Source organism: Cydia splendana, chromosome 14 (assembly GCF_910591565.1).
Source record: "Cydia splendana chromosome 14, ilCydSple1.2, whole genome shotgun sequence".
NCBI classification, from domain to species: domain Eukaryota; kingdom Metazoa; phylum Arthropoda; class Insecta; order Lepidoptera; family Tortricidae; genus Cydia; species Cydia splendana.
Window position 1 is genome coordinate 6411644 of NC_085973.1, and position 26008 is coordinate 6437651.

The 26008-nt window shown below is 39.2% G+C and overlaps 1 protein-coding gene across 1 annotated transcript; it reads right to left on the reverse strand.

The window, feature by feature from the left end:
• Positions 1 to 15646: 15646 nt before the first annotated feature.
• Positions 15647 to 20226, reverse strand: LOC134796987 (uncharacterized). The gene is made up of 4 exons (XM_063769180.1): positions 19785 to 20226; positions 17860 to 17897; positions 17118 to 17339; positions 15647 to 16636 (listed from the first exon to the last, which is right to left on the reverse strand). Exons 1-4 carry the CDS (start codon positions 20044 to 20046, stop codon positions 15647 to 15649), a joined length of 1512 nt encoding a protein of 503 aa, XP_063625250.1. The 5' UTR covers positions 20047 to 20226.
• Positions 20227 to 26008: the final 5782 nt, after the last annotated feature.

Here is a 26008-nt window from a genome sequence, read left to right on the forward strand (position 1 = left end):
TAGCCAGATATTCGTTTTAGGTACTTACTTCAACTGAAAAATGGTAAAGATTAAATAAAAAATAATATTAATTCTATACACAGGTCAATTTATTTGTGTCTGTTGGGATTTAATAATAAAACTAACTAAGTAACTTTGTTGTATAAAACACTTCAGTAATTATAAGTTGAAGTATTATTATTTCTCCATGTCGAATGTACTTGTCCTAAATGTGGGCTTATTCGAGTAGCTAAGGGTCCAGATCAGTGTACGCATTTTGCATAATGTTATTAGAAGCCGTCCCTTCTGATGTTCTGCCGAAAATCTCACACGTATATGCTTCTTCTATCTTCATAAAAAACTGTTTTTTTTTTTCAATATTACGCAGTCCTCTTTTTGTAAATCAATACATTTTAAGAAACAATAAAGTAAAAGGTACTCCAATAAAATCCAGACAGCAAATTTGCATTGGTATATCCCGAGAAAAGCGACGTTCAAATCTGTATAATTTAAAGAGGACACAACCACGTTTATAACATAGTGCAAAAATAATTTGTACACATCTTCATAAAATAAAAAATAGGTAGGTATAAAAATATATTAAAACAAATTAGAGGCAGAAATTAGATGGTGTTAATTTATCTTCATATCAATGGTCTAGGTAGGGGAGACCGAGGTGAGTTGTGACAGAGGAGAGTTGTGACAGAGGAGAGTTGTGACATCGTTGATTTTTTGGAATCTATTAACTAAAACCAAGGTCGCAATAGCGCGTGTTGCGAGCTCGCTAACAGTCATTAGATTCCAAAAAATCGACAATGTCACAACTCTCCTCTGTCAAAACTCACCTCGGTCTCCCTCTACTTTATAGCGATACCAATTTCTCTACTAAAACTAAGATCATCGAATCTCGATAAGCCCCTACAATCTACCAACACTCCAAGTTTGAAAAACTTAAATACTTAATTTGCTTTACCGACTAAATAGTGGCCAACTATCTTTAAACTGCCACAAGGATTGGCACGTTACACCTGAGACGTTTTTAATTATCGAAAGTAAACATCCCGGAATCTGTTACGGGACTTCATAAATGTAAATTGGAGGCGCATCCCGTTTAGTAGGGGGGTGCCCCCACCCCCCTCCGCGGGTGGGGCCGGGCGAGGCACGAGGGCTCGTGCCACAATAACGTATAAGTACTTTAAACGCATTGCTTTCTCAACGGCGAAAATTCTGATTAATAATTCTCTCCTGCTCCTGTATTAAAAATTTAGCTTCCTTATCTATGATTCTACACTACAACTGACTAGTCCTTACAATACTTAATGTGTGATTCTAGTTTTAAAGTTACAGTGTTGGCTACAGGTTATGCTTCATAAAACCAGTGTCTGTGATATTAAAATTCGCCACGTACGTATTAACATTTAGTGTTCATTCGATCGATTACGATACGATCAACATGGTTTGAGTTCGAGTTCCTTGAACTAGAACGGGCACGATACAGCTTATGAATACTTACCACTTCATTTAAATACCGACCGTGGTATAAAGGGATAGAGTTGTTTTTGAACTGTAGATTTAATTTTAATTTGAATTAGTGTAGGAATAAGAGCAGAGCATTGTAATTTATAACGAAAAATCTGTTTGAGATTTGTGAGGGCGTGAACGTTTTTGTTGAGATGGTAAAGTTGGTCGGACTCTGACAAAGGGCAGGGCAGGTAGGACAAATTAATCAGTCGCTCTACACGTCGATCGCGTCTCGCCATTATAGTTGTGCCACAGTTGTGCTCGCATAACGACATCATTTCAGAAAAATTTGGAATATGTTTGTAACTTCATTGATACCTGTAAAAATTTTCGCTTTCCGCGTTAAAAGTTGAATGTCCTATTAATTTTTTTATGCTTTCGACATGCTATATAATAGATAAGATATATAATTAACAAATTCAAACTTTTACGTTTTTTTCGCCAGTCATGGACAATATAGCGCCATTTCTTTTAAGCAACCAGAAATATTAAAAAATCTAATTTAAGAAGCTCTAGAGTTCTAGAGAATGCAAACCGGTAAAAAATTGTATCAAAAATATTAGTAAGCCGGTAAATTACCGGCAGATATTACTCATACTGATTTTGTCCCTGTTGCATTCCCTGAAGCATCTCTATAACTTTTGTTTAGATAAAATAATACAAGTGTTCAAAAACTGATGCTAAATTTAAATACATACTTAACTCAGATAATATCCAAGCCTGCGTATTCTATTCAATTGTTCGACAAACGTAAAACTTCATTCTATCGTTACACGTTACACGTGCGAGAATACAGGTAGCTCGGTAATAATAAAGCAAAGTTCATAATATAAAACATCAACGGCGCAGTGACTAATTAACACGAGAAAGAAAATGTCGTGAAGGGTCTTGTATTTCGAATCGTTACGGAACAAAAGGTTTTTTCCACGAGAGGGGAATGCGAAGAAACACATTTATGTTGATACTGCTGAGTCTCGTGTTCAACTGTTCAAGTGTTCATGCCCTTTAAAGTGGCTAAATACAGATATAAAATAAAAAATACATAAGTATTCAGACATGATGAGATGAATTGGGGTAACTCGGGCACAGATAATATAATAAGTACTCGGATATGATAAGCGTTGTAGTCGGTATTGCTATAAAATATGAAGTGCTTCGTATTAAGTCGATATTAGCAATTTTCTAAATTACCCTGCTTTCGTTATTTCTCAATGCACCTTAGTGATATTTGGAACTTACCCATATCAACAGCTAAATAGTAATAAAATGATTAAATACTAAACTGTAGTAATAGCGCAGCAAAAAAAAAAAGTCAACCTTCAGGCCAAACAGACAGAGCTTACCTAACAATATAAAATATAAATGCATGAAATAACTATGATAGTACATATACATAAATATCTCATATTTATTTAAAGTTGGATGCATGCCGCAACTCAATCAGGCGATGGCACGCCATATCCAAATTTTAATTGTGTACAATGCGATAACTCTTTTAAAACGCAGAGAGGCCTCAATATTCATATTTCCAAAAAACACCGTCTTTGTATCAGCCAAAATGACGCCGGTCTAAATTTAGGCCCATCCCTTTTGACCACCCCCCTTTCTGACCATCCAAATTCTATCCCTTTCCATTTACACCCAGGCGCGGATCCACCGTTGTGGGCACAGTGGGCATGCCCACAACCCTAATAGGGTGCCCTATTGCTACCCCGAGTAGAATTACGCCGATTTTTGTTTCGCAGACGCTTTGGCAGAGAAACATTTTTGCAGAATTTCATTAGGTATAAGTACGCAGAGTAGTCAGTTGATCGATACGCAAATTTACTTTACGTAGAATGATCGTTCGGTGAAAGCCAAAATTGCCCGAGTAAATTAACCATTGGCCGAAACACGGTACCTAGGTACTTAGTTAAATAGAAGCTAAGTAAATAGGAACCAAAGTTATAAAATAAATGTTAAAACTGATTTTTGTCCATAGGTACGACTACTGTTTGTACCTAATGGATTGTATGATATTAGGCAGGGTTTGTACCTATGGACAATTTTCTTGGTACAACTTTTCAGCAATTATTTTGGACTTGATATTGTCTCCAGGGTCTACAAAGACCTCGGAATCATCGTTTAGTACGCAAAGCTTTAGACGAATAAAGCTTGATTTTTCGTTAGTCAGGGTGTCCATATTAGGTACACTACTCTACATCCTTTTTATTAACCATACTATTTAGTTATCAATTAAACATCTGGCGAAATGCGAAAACTGTAGAAAACAACACTGAAACCTTGAACACTTGTATCATTTACCGAATTCACAAAAAACATTTATATTACGAGGATAAAAATTTAGTTAAAAAAACTTTTTTTCAGAGCCAAAAAAATCTCCGTACATTTATAAATATGGTGAATAACTAATTGTTAGTAATATAAGAAAATGCATTTTTTTAAGTTCACGATGGTAGTCTACCGTTAGTAGTTCTTTAAATACCGGCAGTGTCCACATGTAAAACCGTCCACAGTACTTATACTTATATGTAGTGTGATTGAGTGCCACTTGTCAAAAACTTTAAAAAAAGTTAGAAAACGTTACTCGACTGAAGGTTGCTTGATGAAAAGATTACTCTACCAAATGAAATTCTTCTAATAATTGGTCTGCTAATTTACACAGAAGCGATCTGAATGATATGTGAAGAGTCTACCAAAAGTTAGTCGATCAAAAGTTACATCTACGAATAATTGACTCTGCAAAACCATTTTCGGCGAAACGTTGTAAGCGAATCAACAATCTGCTAAAAATTGGTCGGGGAATCATTAGGGAAGGTACCCCAGCTGAATACAGAGCTCTAATTATTTGCAAAAATATAGATTATTTACTAACAGGGGCAGTTATATCTAGCTTAATGCCAGCTTTTAATTTACAGCCGAAGGAGTTTTTTTAACGTAGTTATCTATCTATATGTGTTTATAGACTGAAATAAATCGCTTGCGATCCCTCTGCGAATTTACTGGTCGAGGAATCATCAGGTACCCTCGACTCGCACTTGGCTGATTTTGGAGTGGCTGTGACCACAACCTTTTTTCAGGGCTGGATCCGCGCCTGTTTACACCTTAGCGAACTTAAAAATAATGTGCCCGTTATTAAAAGAGTTCCGCGCGGCGCCAGGATCACAGTCGCTAAACACCTTTCAGGCCTACTTACAAAATGTGTGGAAAATAATCAAATTGATGATTGGCATAATCTTTTCCTTTTCTCATTCAAAACCCTTCATGCCAAGAAGGATAAGACAATTTATTTAACACAAAAAATCAAAAACAATTGCGTTTCGAATACAACTCCACACATTTCTCGACCTTCTGGATGTAGCTCATCCACTTTCAATAGAACTAAATTAATTGAAAGCAAAATTAGCGACGGCGATCTTAAAGGTGCCGCTCGTCTTCTTTTCACAAACGACGTGCTATCGCCAGATACTCCCGATACCCTCTCGGCCTTACGATCTAAACATCCCCCGGCTCCTTCAGTACCACACTCGTTTGCCCCACCTACAGCTGACCAGGCCTGCCTCCAAATCGAAGGCAAAGACGTTATTGACGCCATATTTTCTTTCAAAGCCGGTTCGGCGGCCGGCCTGGATGGGATCTCGCCCCAACATTTGAAAGATCTTATTTCTCATTCCGTGGGCGACGCAGGTGAGCAGCTTGTCTGTTCCCTTACTAAATTAATAAATTTTATGTTTTCAGGCAAAATTAACACTAATATCGTCCCGATTCTATACGGGGCAAACCTGATCGCCCTAACCAAAAAGGACGGAGGGGTGAGACCCATTGCGGTGGGGTCAACTTTACGACGTCTGGCTTCAAAAATTGCGGTTAGACACATTAGATCAAAATTACAATCCCTTTTTGAACCAATACAGCTAGGTTTCGGCACGAAAGGTGGGTGCGAGGCAGCCGTCCATGCCCTAAGGACCTACCTTTCACTCGATGATTGCGAAATTGTTGTCAAAATTGACGTTAAAAATGCTTTTAATTCGGTTAGTAGAGACACCTTGCTGACAGAAGTTAAGGACAAAATTCCGGAACTATACAATTACCTTTTCTTTTGCTATTCAGACTCCTCTAAATTAATGTACAAGTCACATGAATTATCTTCCGAGGTTGGCTGTCAGCAGGGTGACCCTCTCGGGCCAGCAATTTTTAGTTTGGCTATAAATCCAATTATCAAAAATTTAAAATCAAAATTCAATGTGTGGTACTTAGATGACGGAACCCTAGGAGGTGACGTGAATACTGTACTCTCTGATTTGTCTTTTATTAAGAGTAGTTTCGAAAATATTGGTTTAGAGCTGAATTTCAGCAAATGCGAACTCTTTATTCAAAAATCTTCTTGTACTTTGACCAACTTACAACCCAAATTTGACGATCTGACTCCCAATATCAAATCAGTAGACAAGTATTCTCTTTGCCTCCTGGGTTCTCCTATATTCGAAGAATCTTTTCCCGATTATATTTCTAACTCCATAACTAAATTCAAAAGTCACACGGATCGCTTACTCGAAATTAGCCCTCATTATGCTCTTGTGATTCTTAAATTCTGCCTTTTTGTCCCTAAATTTACGTATGTGCTCCGCTGTTGTCCTTTCTGGAAACATCAAAATTTATTGTCGCCCATAGATGATTTGATCAAAATTAGTTTAGAGACGATTCTAAACATTCAGCTAAGTGAGCCTTCCTGGTCTCAAGCGTCCCTCCCCATTCGGTTTGGAGGTTTAGGAATTCGCAAAATTTCCAGTGTGGCTTCCCCAGCCTTTTTGGCGTCCACTCATAGCACGTCTGGTCTCATAGGAAATATCTTAAGGGCTTTGCCCACAAACTGTGAGATTGCGGGCTTTGAGGACGCCAAAAATGCTTTTAAAATTGCTTGCCCAGGCAAACAATTTCCAGACAACCCAAATTCACAAAGGAGTTGGGATAATGTTTACTGTGATTTAACTTACAATACTCTCCTAAACAACTGTACAGGTCCAGACCGCGCGAGGCTTTTGGCGGTCGGAGCCCGGGAAGCCGGTTACTGGCTACATGCCCATCCTTCGCCCAATACTGGTACTTTCTTGGATCCGGCCTCCCTTAGACTGGCGACTGGTTTGCGACTCGGGGTTTCGGTGTGTACGCCACACATATGCTCTTGTGGCACGGACGTGGACCGACTGGGACACCACGGATTATCTTGTCAAAAAAGTGCAGGCCGTTTTTCGAGACATGCGTCGCTTAATGACATAGTCCGTCGGTCTCTTGCCACCATCAATGTGCCTGCTCTTCTTGAGCCGACTGGCATTATCAGAGATGATGGCAAGAGGCCCGATGGAGTGTCCTTAGTTCCTTGGAGCTTGGGACGGATGTTGGTGTGGGATGCTACCTGCGTAGACACACTGGCACCGTCCCACACTGAGAGAAAAAACTAACAAAAACACACTTAGAATTACAAAAATAAAACTTAATCCGGGGACAAGGAGAGTCAACTAATAGGAACAAATTTACTTTTGCAATTTCCATTTAGTAGGAAATACAACTTCTATATTTGTAATTTGATGTATGCTAGAGTAATTTCAGAAATTTGGTTTTGTTATTCCGAGAGGTGCTTTAGCAATATCGGAGGTGATGACGTCATGGGTGAAAACTAACCGTTTTGTAATTCTAAGCGTGCTTTAGCAATATCGGAGACGATGAAGTCATAGGTTTTACTAAACTGTACTGCGATTCCAAGCTAGCTGTTGTTATTCTAGAGATAATGACGTCACAGGCAAAAACTAAACTGTTTGCAATTCCTCCGCCCCTAGCAAACGGGCGCCGCGAGAGCATGTCGCGCGCGTGGTAGCTACCCGTCTCTATTTCTGTCTGTATGAATAAAAAAGCATTTGGTAGTATATCTCTGTAGTACTAAAGAGGCACTATAAAAGCCTGTCGAGATATTCTACCCATTCCTTTCTTATTCATACAGTCAGAAAGAGACTAGTTGTTATTACGCGCGCAACATGCTCTCGCGGCGCACCTGTGCTAGGGAGGTTGGAATTGCAAACAGTTTAGATTTACCTTTGATGTCATTATCACTAGAATAACAACAGCTAGCTCGAAGTTGCAGAACAATATATTCCTGTAGACCCCAACTACACAGTTAATATGTCCATGGCCCACAATATATCCTAAATTTATTATTTAACTTAAGTATGTTTTAAACAAAGAAGACACGAGACACGCCCGCCCGACATCCGACACAATACTAACTCTAACCAAATGAACGTAGCAAGTAGTAAATTTTACTAAAATCACTAACATTCGTTTCGCTGTGTTGGTATTACAAAACTCGTTTAGTGATTGGTACAACAATGAACATAAACACAACAAGTCTATCTACTAAATACCAGTAAACTTTGTAATGTCGCTATAGTAACAACTGAATTGTTATTTTAAATGGAGTAATGTTATTCCCGCGAACTCGTTTTTTAGATATTACAAAAATATGTAAGTGAGACATTTACTAAAATCATAACTTGAAATCACAGATGCTTTTTTCCAATAATCACAAACTTTACTAGTAAAAATCGGAGAATTTTAGTAGTAATAAAAATGGATTGTAACAAATACTGAACTTTGTTTAATGCTCCATTTACTAAAGTCTGTTTGCTGAAATTAGATTTAGTATTACTGAGCTGTTTGTAGAAATAAATAAATTTTACAGAAATAGTGAAACTTCCATGATTACTACTAAAACTTCATTTTTTCCCTCAGTACAGAACTGTTTATTAATTCCTGGTGGTGATTTTTCTCTCAGTGCACCTCCAACGGACTACTGTAAAAGCGGGCGGAGCGGCGGAAAGCGCCGAAATTCTAAAACGTAACAAATATAAGAGCCTCGGTAGAGAGTACCATTTTGTACCATTTGGTGTTGAAACTCTAGGTCCATGGGGTCCCAGCGCGCATAAGTTGTTCGCAGAAATCGCGAAGCGTCTGGTTGACGTAACTGGTGACCGAAGAGCTGGCAGCTACCTCGCACAACGTATCAGCATTGCGATACAGCGAGGAAATGCCGCCAGCATCCTTGGTACAATGCCTCAAGGGCCTATTTTAGATTTAAGCTAGTTATTAATTTCGTTTAGTAGTACCACTGTATATATATTGTATGTAAATAAATGTTTTAATTTTTAAAGTTTAAGTTTCATGAGTTGATTACAAAAAAATGTTTAACTGAAAAAAAAAAAAAAAAACTTTTTTCGGGGACTACGACTGATTGATTGAATGAGAATACGACTAATTGGGTAATTTTAGGTTTCTACGAGAAAATGTACTTAGTTTGCTAAATAACACAGTAAGCAACTTATTAGATTGCCTTCAACATATTTTATTCAAACGTTAATACACAATTAAAGTGATAAGTGTGATAACGGTGCCGTTCACGTCCAGACACATCTATTTTACTCGTGTTCTAAAGTATGCCCGGCGCCGAACTCAGGCGAGCGATTACATGTACTAGTTATACTTTATACCTACTATGTATTGAATAAATATACCCTAGCACGATTTCACACTGTCCGATTATCTTCACTCCACATTGCGTTTTCTGATAATCTTCACTCCACATTGCCCCAATTGTAATTATATTTTCACAAACTTTTTTACACTCATTATAGAATATCATCTTACCAAAAAATTTATTGCGTAACTCTACTTGAGGTAGCCAGGAAGACTTTCTACTCCAAGCACTAAAACTACAAAAAGTTGTATATGGGAGCCATATTTCTGTCAAAAAGGCAAATACACCAAAGTTAAAACACCTTCGAACTACCTAAATCTGAAGTCAATTAGAAAAAAGTTAGCTAATATGAAAAGACAATGTTTAACCTAAGGGATAATTTGGATTATCCAATAAAAAAAAAATTAACAGGAATACTTGGTAAAAACCGTCAGAAGATCATGGACAAAAAATGTAGGTACAGTGGAATATACTCGTATAATGACTAATAGTCGCAGACAACCTAACGTTACATTATTACCTAAATGTACTTATATAATTTGATATCCACGAATTACTTACAAAAGTGCTGCTTGAAAATACACATTCATTTAAAAGATTTGATATATTTTGCATGGCCGGATTTTATCGTGTTCTATCTTTATAGGTACTCTTATACCTACTCTTTTTCTGCAAATAAATTATGTATATTTCTCGTTTTATCTGTGTATTGTTTTCAGCAACGTTTCCAGTACCTAGTTTAAGTGGATGCCAATACAAATTACTCACGTACAATCAATATTTATCACGAAGCACCTCTACATTAAGGTATAATGGTAAAACCATGTCATCTAATAAATGTTACGTAGTTACATTTTTCTTTGGTTCATACTGTCAACAATTTGTCATTATCACTATAAATATAATTTCATTAAAACTCCATGCTTTTAGAAATGTAATTTTATTCATCATCATTCACATCTGAATCATGTTCCTGTTCAATTTTAATACCTTTACTCTTGCTATTATTACTAGAAGAATCTTTACGGTATTTTCCTATCCGTGCATTGAACAATATGTCGTTTATATAACGTTTCGCTATTAGGACAGAGTGCAGATCTTTAGTCTCTCTTAGTTCCGAAGCAACGTATTGCCCGTAAATTTCAAATTCGTCGTGACCAGATTTTGAACTTGGTCGATATTGCTTAGCAAATCCATATCCCATTGGGTCATCAGATTGATCGTCATACGAATTTGTTCTTTTCCTAGAGTTGGTTGATAAGTTTGCTGTTGTGTCCGTAGATTCGTAAAGCATTGGGATGGGGGCGGCTAACTGGAAATTTTCGACGTGGTAAGGCTCGGAGAGTTCATCGTTGTTGCTGGTCTGAAACAAGACATGAATTGGGTATGGGTATTTAATAATTATACTTAGGGCTAAAAGGACGAAAATAATATCTTATTCGTATTTTTTTCATCAATTACTAACACACCACAAAAATAATCCTCCGCAAATTCCGCATAAATGTTAAGCAGTTAAGCATGTCGAGCGATCTATTTTTATCAGTGATTGTTAAGAGCCAACGGGAGTGGTCATTTCTCCATACAAACGTACTCCTCGTTTTCCTCCGTGGTTTTTGAAGCTAGAGCAATGATTTTTTCAACACAGATTAATATTGTCAATATCTGTGTCGGACCGTTTTGCTTTTTTTGATATTTTTGTTTTTTAAGGCGCTAGAGCCCTTCAAAAATGACCAAAATGGCCTAATTGACTATGCCGCAATGAGAGGCGTGGCATTCAAAACTGATATCAATTAGCCAAAAAAGCAAAACGGTCCGACACAGATAATTTCATAATCATTTAGATTTCCAAATTTGGTTACGATTGGTTAAGTTTTGGAGGAGGAGTACGAAACCTCGACTTTTGAGATTTTTACGCAGGATTTTTCGCCTTGTCCTTATCGCACTACTTTTAGGTGCCGCTTCCGTTAGCGAGACGGGTATATTTACCTAAAATATTTAAAACTCAGCTCCTGTTTCGTCTTAAAAAAGTTGCATTCAAAGAGGATTTGAGTAACAGTAGGTACAGAATATGAACTCACGGTATCAAAGCAGACAATAACCAGTGAAAATTCGAAAGAGGAAAGATATGAAATACAGAATGATTCAGGAGACGTAGCAAGGATCAAAGCTGCGCATTTAGTACCTAGTTCAGTACCAGTATCTACAGCTACTATTTCGTGCCGGTATTAGTGAAATGAACATATTTTTTTTGTACAAATCCAGAAGGAATAGGTACAGTTATGGTATCAATCTCGTCTTGTTCATCTATGAGGTTTTCTCCCACCATTTGGATTTAATATTTGTATTCAAATACAACTTTACCAATAAAAAGCATTTTTTTCTTTCCGCGAATAAAGTCCTGTCAGTAAAATACCTGATAATAAGGCACTTGAAAATATTTATGTGACTTCATGTACACATTGATGAAAAGTTTTTAAAATTTTTGCATTCTAATACCTAGCTGTTAAAAAACTTGCCCAAATTGCTGCATTTCAAGTTGAGTGCAGCGATAGCCCAAAAAGCTTGAAACATTGTTACTGAATGCAATGTTGTTCCAATCGTTGGAATTACGAGAACCAATGATTCTCGTTCACTTTAAATTCCACGCGCCGTGTTAATTTTTATCGATGTGTTTTGCCTTCCATTCTGTAAAATACACTAAGTATTTAAAGTGCACAATACGAATAAATCATATAGAAAATTACTTAGAATTAAGGATATATCTTATAGTTATAATTGAACGTCTAGCGAGTAGACTCCTAATTTTTCTCTATTTAGGACATCAGAACTCGGTGTACAATGACCTCGACGGGCAATGAGTTCGCGCCAACCGGAGTCATTATTCGCATCGCTTCCGTAGCGCATCATTACCGGTGAACCAGTTTATGGATGGTCTCGCGGCCCATAACAACTGAGCGTAATATAAGATTGGCGTTTATGCTGGTCAGCTCAAAAGAAACGTGCGGGAAATGAAGTGAATAACAGCCCAACGCCGGCAACCTTGCACGCGACCGCGCCGCAGGGGAGTGGGCGGGGGAACGTTCGAATTTCAAAATTCGATTGATGCGCCCAATAATCCCGCAATCCCGGATTTGCACGTCACTAATTTGACACTATTATTGTGATGCAGGTTGGGTGTAACTACAACTTATTGTATAAACATACAACAACCTATTTTACGATTTGTATAATCTGTAATAACCGTTAATGTCCAGTTACTATTGTGTTAAAGGTTAACACTTGATTCTTGAAAGAAATCAACACTTGGTTTGTAACTCGTTTGGCACAGGGTTCAATCGAAAGTAGACTGATAAAAATAAGTTTAAAATACTTCTTTAGGCCACGAGTCCACGACCGTAGCCAATGGACGTAGTCTGTAACTTCAGGGGTATTACATGCGTTGCCAACCCTGTAAAAACCAGTACACAATTTTTTTAAAGAATCCCATACAGCTTATTCCACCGCGGGAGGAAATTCCTCTTAAACCGCACAGTGCGCGCGGTGTGCGGATGAACACCCTGCCGAAGGCGAGGCGAGCGATGGGGTGATAGGAAGAATACACACAAGAAGGCAAAGTTTCTCCTTAGTCTTAAAGGTTCAATAACGCTTTTGAGTTTGGGATCGTCGATGATTTGTACAGCGGGCCTTTGGACTGCGTCGAAGAATCCAAGCTGGTATCCAGGTGCTCCTGCAAAAAGGAGACTGCAATACTCCATATGGTGTCTGACTTGCGATTTATATAATAGCAGTATTTGCTCCGGCGGCGGAGTAAAGTATCGCCTCGCTTTATTGAGCACACCGAGTTTTTTGGATGCTAGCGTAGCCTTCCCTTTCAGGTAGCTTAGGAATTAGACGTCACAGGAGATGTCGATACCTATATATACTCCATGGTAAAGACTGAGCCTTGAGACTCTAGGACTACAGTAAATGGGGGTTTCTTAGCGGTAAACGCGCAAACACAATGTGTTGGTGGTATAGAATCGGACTAAATTGTCCCGACCCCAGTGGATAGAGTGATCCCGATATCCGACACAAGTTTAATACGACTTTCTAGCACCATCGAACGAGGGATGTTGGCACGATCTGCGTAATATGCATCCCCAGTACTGTCGTCTGCATAGCAATGAATGTCGTCGATGTTGTCTACATGTCATTGATGCGCAAAAACAATGTTGGGGATAGCACAGAACCTTGCGGAACGTCAATGCTTTTGGAACAGCTTATATAGTCGTAGTAGCTTACGTCTACTACGGCTCGTATGCGTGTTCCGGACGAAAAGAGCAGTCCATTTGCATTAGTCTCTCGGGTAGTCAACAGTCTTCAACAGGAGACCCCGATGGCAGACCCGATCGAACGCTTTCGCTATATCTAGGCTCCCGGAATGAATACTTCTCATCTGTGCCCGGCGTTGGAAGAGTTTTATTCCCATTTGTCCTCCGGCGGGGATCCCACCTGAGCTGGACAATTGGGAATACGGCCTGAACCGAAACCGTGTAATACCTAGCAGGTTTCTGCTACGATACCTCAAACCAACCGGCCAGTGACAATGCTGAGAAGAAGCAATCTAGATTTAAATAAAATAAAATACATAATATTACCTTCTCACCGATATCACGAGTACTTGCTGGCTTATTATGATTTCTTAAAAACATCAATTTCTTAAAAGCAAACCAGTTAGATACTTCGTCACATCCAACACCTGACTTGTCCTTCTTTAATTCTCTTTGAAATTGTCCGATAAGAGATCTCATTTTTTTTTCAACAACTGATCTATCCAGTTTGAAAGCATTTGCTATTTCATACCAGGCTTCGTTTTTTTTATTACGATCTTTGTATTCTTCTAACATGGTGTTCCATAATACTTCTCTCTCTTTGAACATTTCTATCAGTTTAAAGACGTGTTCGTTTGTCCAGTGAAAAGACATAATTATTGACATTCACATAAACTCGTTTTGATCAGTACGGATAATGATGGTCGTTCCTACGTGACAGCGTGATAAAACGGTGTCCGTCACTTTCTATCCCGCGGTGTTAAAAAGTGACAGTTATTTTATCACGTGGATAAAGCCATCCATAATACGCCGGCAAGCGATGATGGACGCGTACACGCAAATGACAACAGCAACGGACTGACCCGGTCCCGCCGCCGCTGAGCCCCGCACCCCACACCCCGCACCCCGTGGTCATTCACCTTTTCGCGTTAACAGATGTTATTTTATGTTGCCGTGTTGAAGTAACACACTCACACTGGCTGTTATACATATAACATTGTGTAACAGAGACAACATATTAAAACACTATCATGTTGTACCTGTTATACGATGTTATATAACTGCCTTTATGGAAGCACCATAAAGGCAGTTATATAACATAAATAAAAGTTTTGTTTCTCGAAAACTTTATACCTTGTGCGAATCTAATTTAAATTCGTTACCTAATCTGACTGAACCTCATCTTACCTAAAATCTTTACAATAAGTTTAAAAAAAAAGGCATGACTTGAAATAGTTATGAGTTTATAACTAGATTCATGTAAGTACTTTTATGGTTTATAAAAGCTTATATTATAAGGTACTTACTTAGACGTCCTGTGCTTGTCACTGTACCTACTTACCTACTTGTAACTTGTCATCTGTAGACTGACGTCATTAGCAACAACAGGATGTCAAATATTGGACATTAGCATGCATTTTATCAAAATAATGTAAATTGTAACACCTTAGTAAGTATATTTTCGGAAACTAAGAACAAATGGTATTACTAAAAGAAATGAATAACTAGTTTAAATCTAAAATAGTTGAAACTCTAGGTCCATAGGGTCCCAGCGCGCATAAGTTGTTCGCAGAAATCGCGAAGCGTCTGGTCGACGTAACTGATGACCGAAGAGCTGGCGGCTACCTAAGCCGCGTATCCGTTAGAGGCAGCCTCGGGTCGAGCAGCCTCAACTTGAAGCAAACAGCCTCAGTTTGAGGCTGCTCGCTCTGAGGCAAAGGCTCGAGGCAGGTTGTGATCAGCTCGAGGCGAAGCGCCTCAGCTTGATCCGCAACGTGTGCAGTTTAAAGCCAAAACGCGATGGCACCGGACGCGCGTCGAGTAGCTGCTGCTTTAATAGCAATTACCATAATTAAAAAAAAGGAAGCAACAAAAAGCTATACAAAAGAGGAAGCACCAATGGTGGATAAAAGGATTATACCGCAATAGAACTCGACATGGTTGTGAGCACTTGCTATTGGACATGACATTTGAAGGTGGCGATAGCTTTCGAAATTTTACACGCATGAGCACCGAATTGCTACTAACAATGGTTACACCTTTGATAGAAAAAAAAAGATACGAATTTTCGTTGTGCTATTTCAGCAAGGGAGAGACTAGTTGTAACACTGAGATATTTAGCAACTGGTGATTCATATACTAGTCTGCAATATCTGTTTAGAATATCAAAGCAGTCAATATCTAAAATTATACCACAAACTACTGACGCGATAATCGAAGTGCTAAAGGACTATGTTAAGGTAAGTCAAACGCTATGTTATCAAATTTAAATGTTTTAATTGAATAAAATTACCGGGTACCGAAAGGACTATTAAGGAAAATCATTGTTAAAGATTAAATCTAGTGCCGGTGCCGCAAACTGGTTTCGTGTTGGGGCTTGCGGGCTTGGTATAGGTGCTTGCGGGCTGGGCGTGGGTGCTTGCGGGCTTGGCATGGGTGCTTGCGGGCTGGGCGTGGGTGCTTGCGGGCTTGGCATGGGTGCTTGCGGGCTGGGCGTGGGTGCTTGCGGGCTTGGCATGGGTGCTTGCGGGCTGGGCGTGGGTGCTTGCGGGCTTGGTATGGGTGCTTGCGGGCTGGGCGTGGGTGCTTGCGGGCTTGGCATGGGTGCTTGCGGGCTTGGTATAGGTGCTTGCGGGCTGGGCGTGGGTGCTTGCGGGCTTGGCATGGGTGCTTGCGGGCTTGGTATGGGTGCTTGCGGGCTGGGCGTGGGTGCTTGCGGGCTTGGTATGGGTGTTTGCGGGCTGGGCGTGTGAATATATGTTGAAGATGCGTAGTTGGATGCAGAAGATGACTCATTTTGAGATTGCTGCGTAAAATATCCATAATTGCTCTGAAATCTTCCCATGTCTGCGTCGAAAATTATGTCCATTATATATTTCTTTACGCATGTTAAAGTGCGGGGGTCATATTTTCTTAATTCAGATGCTACTAATTTTCCGACGACATCATACGTATCATCGGTGGTATTAAGTACATCCAAAGAATTCTGTAGTAATATGTCGTCGTTGGTAGTGTCTAAAACGGATGAGGCTTCTGCCTTCTTTTTAGTGGCCTTCCTTTTGCGATTGGCAGAGCTGGCAGTAGGCAGATCAGTATTTGCAGATAGTTGACTTGTTGATGTTGCATTAGAGTCATTCGTTTTATTATTTTCATTAGTTTCATTATTTTTATTAGTTTCATTATTTTCATTAGTTTCATTATTTTCATTAGTTTCATTATGTTCATTAGTTTCATTATTTTCATTAGTTACATTATTTTCATTAGTTTCTGTCGCCGCCGACTCCCTCGCCGTTGATAATTCCTGTGATCAAATAATTAAATTTACATTATATTTACAGTTACCATCGTGTGAAGAGGAATGGCTACAATTGGCGCACGATTGGGAAAACAAATGGAATTTTCCCCACTGCATATCATCCATGGATGGTAAACATACAGCTCTTCAAGCTCCAATTAAAAGCTTTGCAGAATATATAAATTATAAAGATTTTTTTAGCATAGTTTTGCTTGCCTTAGTTGACGCAAATTACAATTTTATTTATGCTAACGTTGGCTGCCAAGGTCGAATCTCTGATGGCGGAGTATTCAACAATACTACTCTATTCAAAAATCTAGAAAAAAATGAACTGAATTCACCAGAGCCTCTCTCTTCAGTCGTTCCCTCATTCCTGAGGATCGAGATAACTTGGTTTCACATTCTTGATCATCTGTCTCCATCGGTCTCGATCCATTGTTGCCCTCACTGCTTGATGGAATTTGCTCGAGGAAGTGGCTTCTCTAACTTGGTCAGTCCACCTGGTTGGCGAGCGACCGCGACCTCTCTTGCCTTCCACTCCACCAATCACGACCAGTTTCTCGAGACTCTCAGCTCCTCTTCGCATTACATGGCCAAAGTATGCCAGCAACCGATGTCGGCAGATGGTGGACAATCGTGTTTTGATGTCCAGTTGGGAAAGAATAGACGCATTTGTGCGCTTGGCCGTCCACGGTATCCTAAGCAGAGCCTAGCATTATACAAATACCTTATGCAATTAAAGTGCCTTACACGATATTAGCCGACAAAGCGTTTCCATTAAATAATTATACAATTAAACCCTTTGAAGGAAACCCACCCTATGGGTCTTGTGAAAGAATTTTTAACTATAGACTATCAAGGGCAAGAAGAGTAGTAGAAAATGTTTTTGGGATAATGTCTTCGGTATTCAGAGTATTGCGTAAGCCAATGTTGTTAGAACCAGAAATCGCTACAAAAGTTGTTCTATCAATTGTACATCTGCATAATTTCCTGCGGAGATCAAATACATCTTCACTAACATATATGCCGCCCGGATCTATTGATAGAGAAATGGATGGACATTTTGAACCAGGATCGTGGAGAAATGAAGAAATATCATCGTTAACGCCAATCCGCGCCGTTCCCAGAAGAGCAGCTGACCAACCAAAATCTATTCGCTCACATTTAGCTCACCATTTTGTTACGAATGGAATATTACCGTGGCAAAATGATTACTAAAAAATACTCACCAACGTAGTCTCTAATGTAGGACGTGGAGTAAATTTGTCTGATAAAAAATCGAAATGGTTATAGGCAAACCATTTTGAAATATATATTTCGTCGCGTCCTGTAATTAAAATAAAATATATTAATACACACATGTATTTTTTTATCATTCGATTCATTCCTGGCCCCTGTTTCTAGAAGAGGTTGGGGTATAGCAAAAGTGGCCCGATTATATGACAAAAATTTCGAAAACATACTAAGGGGCTTACTAAGGTTAGTAACCTTACTAAGGGTACGGGGTTACTAGTAGAATTTAGAGAATCTAATTTGACAATAAAAACTTAACAAACCGGGAAGTGGATCAAATTTAACTTGCAAGATTTGATTACAGACAGACAGACAGACAACGGACAGGTGAAGCTAAATAAAAAGCTTGTAATAAAATATAGTAAATTAAAAAAAAAAAACAATACGAAAATTAAGTGTAAAAAAAAAAAAAGTTATATCCCAGCATACAAATACTGGGGATCGAACCCAGACTCTCTGTGCAAACAAAAAAAGCGAACGTTTACAAACTGAGCCAAATAGTTCTCAAATAAGTTGACGAAATTTAGCTACTCATTCTCAAGTTAGAATTAGTTGAAATTAAATATCTCAATACCTCCGAAACCAGCGAAATAAATTTTCTGAATTTTTGGCCATTTAATCTATATACATAATATATCTCAAAAAGAAAAAACTCTTATGATATCGATACGATTATTTGTTTAGGCGCGAGGTATCACGACTCCGCCAATTTTAAATATTTCCAATAACTGGATTGACATAAAATTTTTATTTAATCATATAATCTGGTCACAAAATTTCACGAGAATCGGTTGAGAATTCTGACCTGTAGAGGAGAATATCCGGACGGACATACGAAAGCAAAATGCCCGAGTCTAAACGTAGACCTTCGCTACGCTTCGGTCAATGACAAAAATTTCGAAAACATACTAAGGAGCTTACTAAGGTTAGTAACCTTACTAAGGGTAAGGGGTTACTAGTAAGCTTACTAAAGGGGCTAGGGACTAAATTTACGATGAAAAAAATTTACCTGTATACCTAACCTATTAGTTTTATTGCTGAATCATATTAAATATGCTAAAATAAGCATTTTTATTGATTACATGTTTGTCATAAACTTTACCGTTTACTGACTAGAGCACTTCAAAGGCCATAGAAATACTATGGAGCTGGGACTTGTAAATTTTATTTACATACATTTTGTGTCCTAGAATTCACAGATTTGGATCGCTCTAGTTCATAAACGGTCAAGTTTTAGCATCTTTAATATTATTCAGCAATAAAAAACGTAAGTTTTTTCATCGTGATTTTTTTAAGTCCTAGCCCCTTAGTAATCCTATTGCATTTTTGTAAGTCCTAAAATCGGGTCACTCTTGCTATTAACCCTAAAAGATATGCGACCTGTTGTCAGCAGCGTCATAACTAGTGTCACAGGCTAGGGAAACCGCTTACCATTGGGTAAAAATGTTTATCTCCGACGTCATTATGCTATAGACCGACCGCTTAAATGAGTCCTCGCCTGCGCGGTACGAGGGCGACGGGGTAAGGCCACTAAGAGTGGCGGGGAAGGTGCGGGCGCCGTACGCCTGCCGCCCTTAGTCGTCCTACCCCGTCGCCCCCGTACCGCGCAAACAAGGACTCATTAAAGCGGTCGGTTTATAGGAGTTAAGCGACAAGGACGCATTATGACGGACATGATATTTTTAATAACACGCACACAAGCATATGCCGCCTAATCTAATGGTAAGCGGTTTCCCAAACCTATGAAATCCTGCGACCAAGGTACAAAAGAATAATTATCATGAGTTTTTATTCTGGTAATAAAATTAACGATTTGCTAATAACCTAAAAATTGTAGTTACAGAATGCACAAAAAAATTACCTGATCCCGTGGTCAAGCTGTTCTTATGTCGTGACTTTTCTCGTCGGTACGACCCCGTGAGACAGGTAATCTTCTTTTTTAAATCTTCCACTGCAATCCCCAATTTGGCACTAATAACGTTCCACGCATCCTGTTTCACATTTCTGTCGTAATATTTTTTATGTAACGGATCCCAGAGAACACGGTGCCGCTCGTATAATTTTATCAATTGAATAGCAGTTTCGTTGTCCATTGCGATCCGAGGCGACACGACCGTCTCCATCAAAGCACGGCTCAGACTGAGGCCCCTTTGAGCACAGTAAAAAAACCGACAAAATATGGCTCGGCTCGCGGCGACGAATTTGCCTCGTGTCGCGGCGAGCCTCAGGTTGAGCAAGCGTCTCCACTTGCGCGGCCTCGGGGCGACGCAGCCACTCGACCCGAGGCTGCCTCTAATGGATACGCGGCTTATAACGTATCAGCATTGCGATACAGCGAACAGCGAGAAAATGCCGCCAGCATCCTTGGTACAATGCCTCAAGGGCCTATTTTAGATTTAAGCTAGTTATTAATTTCTTTTAGTAATACAAACTGTATATATCTTCGAATTTAAACTGTTGTGAGACATACTAACATTGAATAATTTTACGGTTTAGACTCACTTGTTTTTAGTCACTCGCGCGACATGTTTCGGAGAGAGCAGCGTTCACGACGGCGACGGCGACGGCGACAAGTGAGTCTAAACCGTAAAATTATTCAATGTATATATCTTGTTTGTAAATGAATAATATTCCCATAAAAAAAAGAACAAATTGTCGTATGTCTTGGTCAATGTCAAATTAGCCGGCGCGCGAGAAAGTGGCGTGAGCCCAGTCACGTAAGAGGGCAGGTTTCACAATTCGCCGAACGGTTAAATTCTTTCTAAAGGGGCCCACTGATTAACAGTTCGCCGGACGGTATCGGCCTGTCAGTTAGGACAAAATTTTGACAGGTCCGAACAACTGACAGGCCGATACCGTCCGGCGGACTGTTAATCAGTGGGCCCCTTAATTAATCTTCTACGGGATCCATTACGGAATTAAAGTGTGAGTTAGTTTATCATTTATTCTAAACCTATAAGTGTACATGTAGAAGTCAATTGTACACCTATTACGAAGGTGTTTTTAGTTAGAGTAGATATAGAGTAGGTAGAACAGCCTCTACTGAACATTATACTGAAGAGTGAAGATCCCTATATATATCTATCTCTATTTTTTTAGGTAACTCCTACTGTCTCCTCCATAATTATATTGATATATTGTTTACGTCGAAATAAATTATACAATTATGGAGTAGGTAGATGCTTACCCCCTTATTCATAAAACTTTTAGTTACATAATGTTTTATCCCTTTCTTACAAATACATAAGTCAAAATGACAGACAAGGACAAACGATTATTAGCGAATTGAGGTCTGTAGCGCGTTTATGAATAAGGGTTAGTCATGGGTTAGTCTATCCATTCAAAAATACCAAGAAAATTACGCACAATTTGTTTGCGAGTCGAACACGCCCATCGAGGGTTCCGTACCTTTTAGTATTTGTTGTTATAGCGGCAACAGAAATACATCATCTGTTAAAATTTCAACTGTCTATCACGGTTCATAAGATACAGCCTGGTGACAGACAGACGGGCGGACAGACGGACAGTGGAGTCAAAAATACTTTGTAAGTTTTGTAACTAATGGCGCAGTTTCGTCGCCTCTTTATAATATTACCTAAAGTCTATTTTTTCTTTCCGTAGACTAAAATGACAACCACAAAATTGTCATACGTAGAAATAATGTGACCAGCTTAAAACAAACTGCTGATCTTTGATTTCGGTTTGTGAATAACCGATAAATATTAAATTAATTTTAGATTCAAAATAAACAATAAATGAAATCTGCTCGCTACGTGATAGGAAATAAACAATAAATAAAATCTACTCACTAATAATCTACTCAAACATTAAAAAAATGACATTGACGTAACGCCGACCTGACGCAACGCCGAATCGCTTTAAAATATTATGGCTCCTCTACACGAATGGCCAACGCCGGCCAATCCAAGGGACGCAGCCATGCGGTAGACTGAGATAGCAATATCACTTGCTCCCTCTAATGCATAAATGCGTCCCTTGGATTGGCCGGCGTTGGCCATTCGTGTAGAGGAGCCATTAGAAATATTGAGTATAGACCTAGATACCAAATTTCTTAAGACCTCAAAATGATGGCATTTTTATAGCTGGTCAAGCAAATCTTGTCAGTAGAAAAAGGCGCAAAATTCAAATTTTCTATGGGAGGATAACCCTTCGCGCCTACATTTTTTAAATTTGCCGCCCTTTTCTCCTGACAAGATCTTCTTGACCAACTTTACCTACACTATTTCACCCTTTTTAATACCTATCCTAGTGTCCCCTTTTAGCACGTCACGGATTATCCATTAATTGTGTTATAGACACTTTATCAACAAATATAAGTCTCTCAATAGTTTATTTTCGGTTAGTACCGGTTGTAGCACACCACTATTTAAAGACGTAAAAAACTAGCAACACATCATGGTCTAATAAAACATGGTCCTCTCTCCCCAGAGTGACACGGGCCTATGTCACAATAACATTGCCACTTTATTTCAACATAACATGTTACATGGGTACATTATACCTATGGGGCTGTCCATAAATTACGTCATCGATTTTTGACGATTTTGGACCCCCTCCCTATAATCATCCAAAAATCATGTTTCAAATGACCCCATTTCCTCCTACTTCATGCTACCGTCATCCGATGTCCAGACCCCCCCCACCCTAATTTGAAATGACGTAATTTATGAATAGCCCCTACGGTTAATAAGTTAAAATATTTCTTTATAATTTTATAATTTTCATTTATGTATATGTATTTTATCTTAAATTTTACAATAACACGTCATTTTTAATTATTCGTTAGCAATATCTTCCGATTAACGAAATAAATTTCAGACGTTCGGGTAATTCTGTTTACACTACTGGCAACACAGGATAGCGCTCTCACATTTGACAATTCGGATCTAGATTACTTCATGCCCTGATCGTCATCCTTGTCGAACGCGTGTTAATTGTTATTTCCTTCTCGCTCAGTGTCAGCAGTCGCAGTGTTTTCCAAACTTTTCACGTCGTAAGCTTGGTAATTAATGTGTAACTGTGAATTAGTTTTTCAAACGTTTGTCTTGCATAGATAAATAAAGTTTAATTTAATACATTCGATTTGTTTTATTTATTTATGTTTCTACATGAATAACTTAAAATTAATGCCGTTAAAATAATTTTCACCATTGGTTAAAATTCTCCCACATTTTAAAGTTTGAGAACCTGTAAACAGCATTATGACGTAGGCCCGTGTCAGTTAGGTCATACGCGAATCTCGGAAGAGAGTACCAGGCGGAGTATATTATTATACCATGGAACACATGAAATGTCATTTGTAGTCTACGGAAAGAAAAAAATTACTTTAGTGTAGTCCAGCGGTCGGCAACCTTTTTTTGCGTAGTTTTAGTAGCGTAGTTAACGATGAGTAAGTTGACGCGGGCCGCACTTTGTTAATATTTATGACTTTATCAGATATGTATTGTCGTTTCTCAATATTACATAGCCAGAGAGGCTCGCAGGCCGCAAGTGACAGTTTCACGAGCCGCATCATGCGGCCCGCGGGCCGCAGGTTGCCGACCGCCGGTGTAGACAAATAAAAGTTACTAACCATTATTGTAGTTTTAGTCATTCTTGGTTTATATACGTCATCCATAAATTTTGCCATTATGTCGTAGAATGGCCATTCCGGTTTATAAATGTCATCGGTGCCACTACCCGTTTTCGTAGACTCCTTGATTTTAGCTTTCAGCTTTCTGTAGGTAGACATCAAATTTTCTTTTTTCTTTTTCAACTCCTGGATAGGTATAGTTCCACTTCTTAAATTAGTTTTAATCCGTAACCACGCATCATGGACATCGTTCCTGTTTTTATGCTGTGGTGACGAGCTATTCCAAAGCGCTGGTTCATTTTCGTAGAGAGTTAAAAACTCGAATATTACATCGTTCGTCCACTCCATAATGTGCGTGTACGCGCAGGCGCTCTCCCAGGTGAAATGAACCGACGCAGACGCGCCCCTACAGGCCGCGACAGGCACCGCACCGTCGCGCCGCGCCTTTAAAGTAACCGACTCCCGACGGATCGAACGGGCGACTGAGGCGACCACAGGCCTCGTCGGATGCGACCGTTCCCACGACCTGTCGGCCTGTAAAGGCGCGGTCAGCGCAGTCAGATCTGTGAAACAACGGGCCGTGGGAACCCGGCTTTATATAGTAATAAGGTCCTGATTTTACCCTTTGGGTACGGAATCATAAAAAGGTCAACAATTACTTAGGTATATGATAAGATAGGTATGAAAAAAATAATTGAACGAGTCGTAATAAAAGATGCGCAGCAACGTGCTTGTTTTTACTTCAGTAGTTGTATGTGCATTTATATCTTAAGTTATATGGCTAAAAGCTATTAGTAGCCGTAAAAAACTGACAATTAACATCGAATAGACGTATGTTTCGTAACATAATGGAGATATTAGAGGCTGATTATAGGCTATTTAAAAAGATTTTAAGTACTTTAGGGTAATTAAACGAACAGTTAAATGCAAACTGTCGAAGGTCAAATAGTCACTGGCAAATCTGACAGTACTCTTTAAAACCTAGTACCGTATAGTAGAATGTATCGTACATAACGTTATTGATTTAATGATTTTTTTATTAATTAAACGAGATATTATAGACAGTGTATCATATAATTACGACTATACATACCTACTCCATCGGTAGTCGTTCGCAATATCTAGAGCACACGCAAAGATCTGCCACATCACCGTTCACACGGAGCTCATTCCACAACACGTCACACGGATTTTAGGGCAGCCGTACCGTGCGAGCGAGAGAGTGAGAGTGCACACAGGTGTGCGCGGACGCAGCCGGCCGGCATCAGCTGTTAGCGCTCGTGCCTGCCCGTTGCTCGGTGAATGCACATGCTAGTTTCATTCTACCTACCTGACTAGTCAGAGTAACGACCAGGTAAAGTTGAGCTCAGATTTTTACGGGTCTCTGTGTAATGTTAAGTTGGTTTGATCGCGATCGTTGGTGCTCCGATGCGTTTGCGCAAGCCACCGACGGTGGCTCCGTGGCACTGAACTCAGTGCTCGCCGATACCCGCGTGAGTACAGACGCGAGACGCCTCCCCGCTCTCGCTTCCCGTCGGTGTTGCCAGATACTTCATTTTTCCACGTTTTATCAATATATAGATTCGCTTTGCCTTAACGCGATCAATTAGCTCAAATAAATTTCACGAATGACTCGAGCTTACAAATTTATTAATAAAGTTTCAGAATTTAAGCCAAAATATATTCTAATCAGATGTTATTTGAACGTCATTTCCTTTAAATTTTGAAGATGAATTTTGAAGATGTCATAAAAAATATAATGTATAAATAAATACCGGAATATATTCCAGTTTCGAAACCTATCCAAAATTTCTGTTTTTAAAACGGTGCCCCCCCATTTTTTATTTCGTGATCTGGCAACATTGTCAGGTAAACACCTACGCGTGTGAGTGTATGTGTGTAGCCACTGACGCGAGCTCTTTGTCTAATTAGCAGGTAGGCAAATGCACTAATACTTTTTAGTGTTATAGGCGTTATGAGGTTATGATTTAAAAAAAAAAATTGGTGTATCTTGTTGTAATAGCGTTTCAGCTTGGAAAATAATAAATTTCAGTAAAATACTCGTAATATGGAAATAACGAACATCAACTGACACTTCAATCGACAACTTTTTTTTGTAAAAAAGAAAATGTTAGTCTGTAAAGTCGGTTTACGGACGAATATTTTGCGTGCTGTCATAAGACAACATTGATGAAAAATTGCATAAGTACTTTGGCCGTAACGTTGCCATGGAGATCTGTCCACAACGTTACCATGGAGATCTGTCCACAACGTTACCACGGAGATCTGTCCACAACGTGACACTTTTTCGTGCATGCTACCGGTGTTCATCCATTTAGTTATAAGACGAAACACGTCAAAAATGCTTTCGTATCAATGTTCTCCAGTATGGATATGATGGCCGTTCTTGTCTACGTGACAGCGTGACAAAACGGTATCCGTCACTTTCAATCGCGCGGTGTTAAAAAGTGACGGATATTTTGCCACGTTGA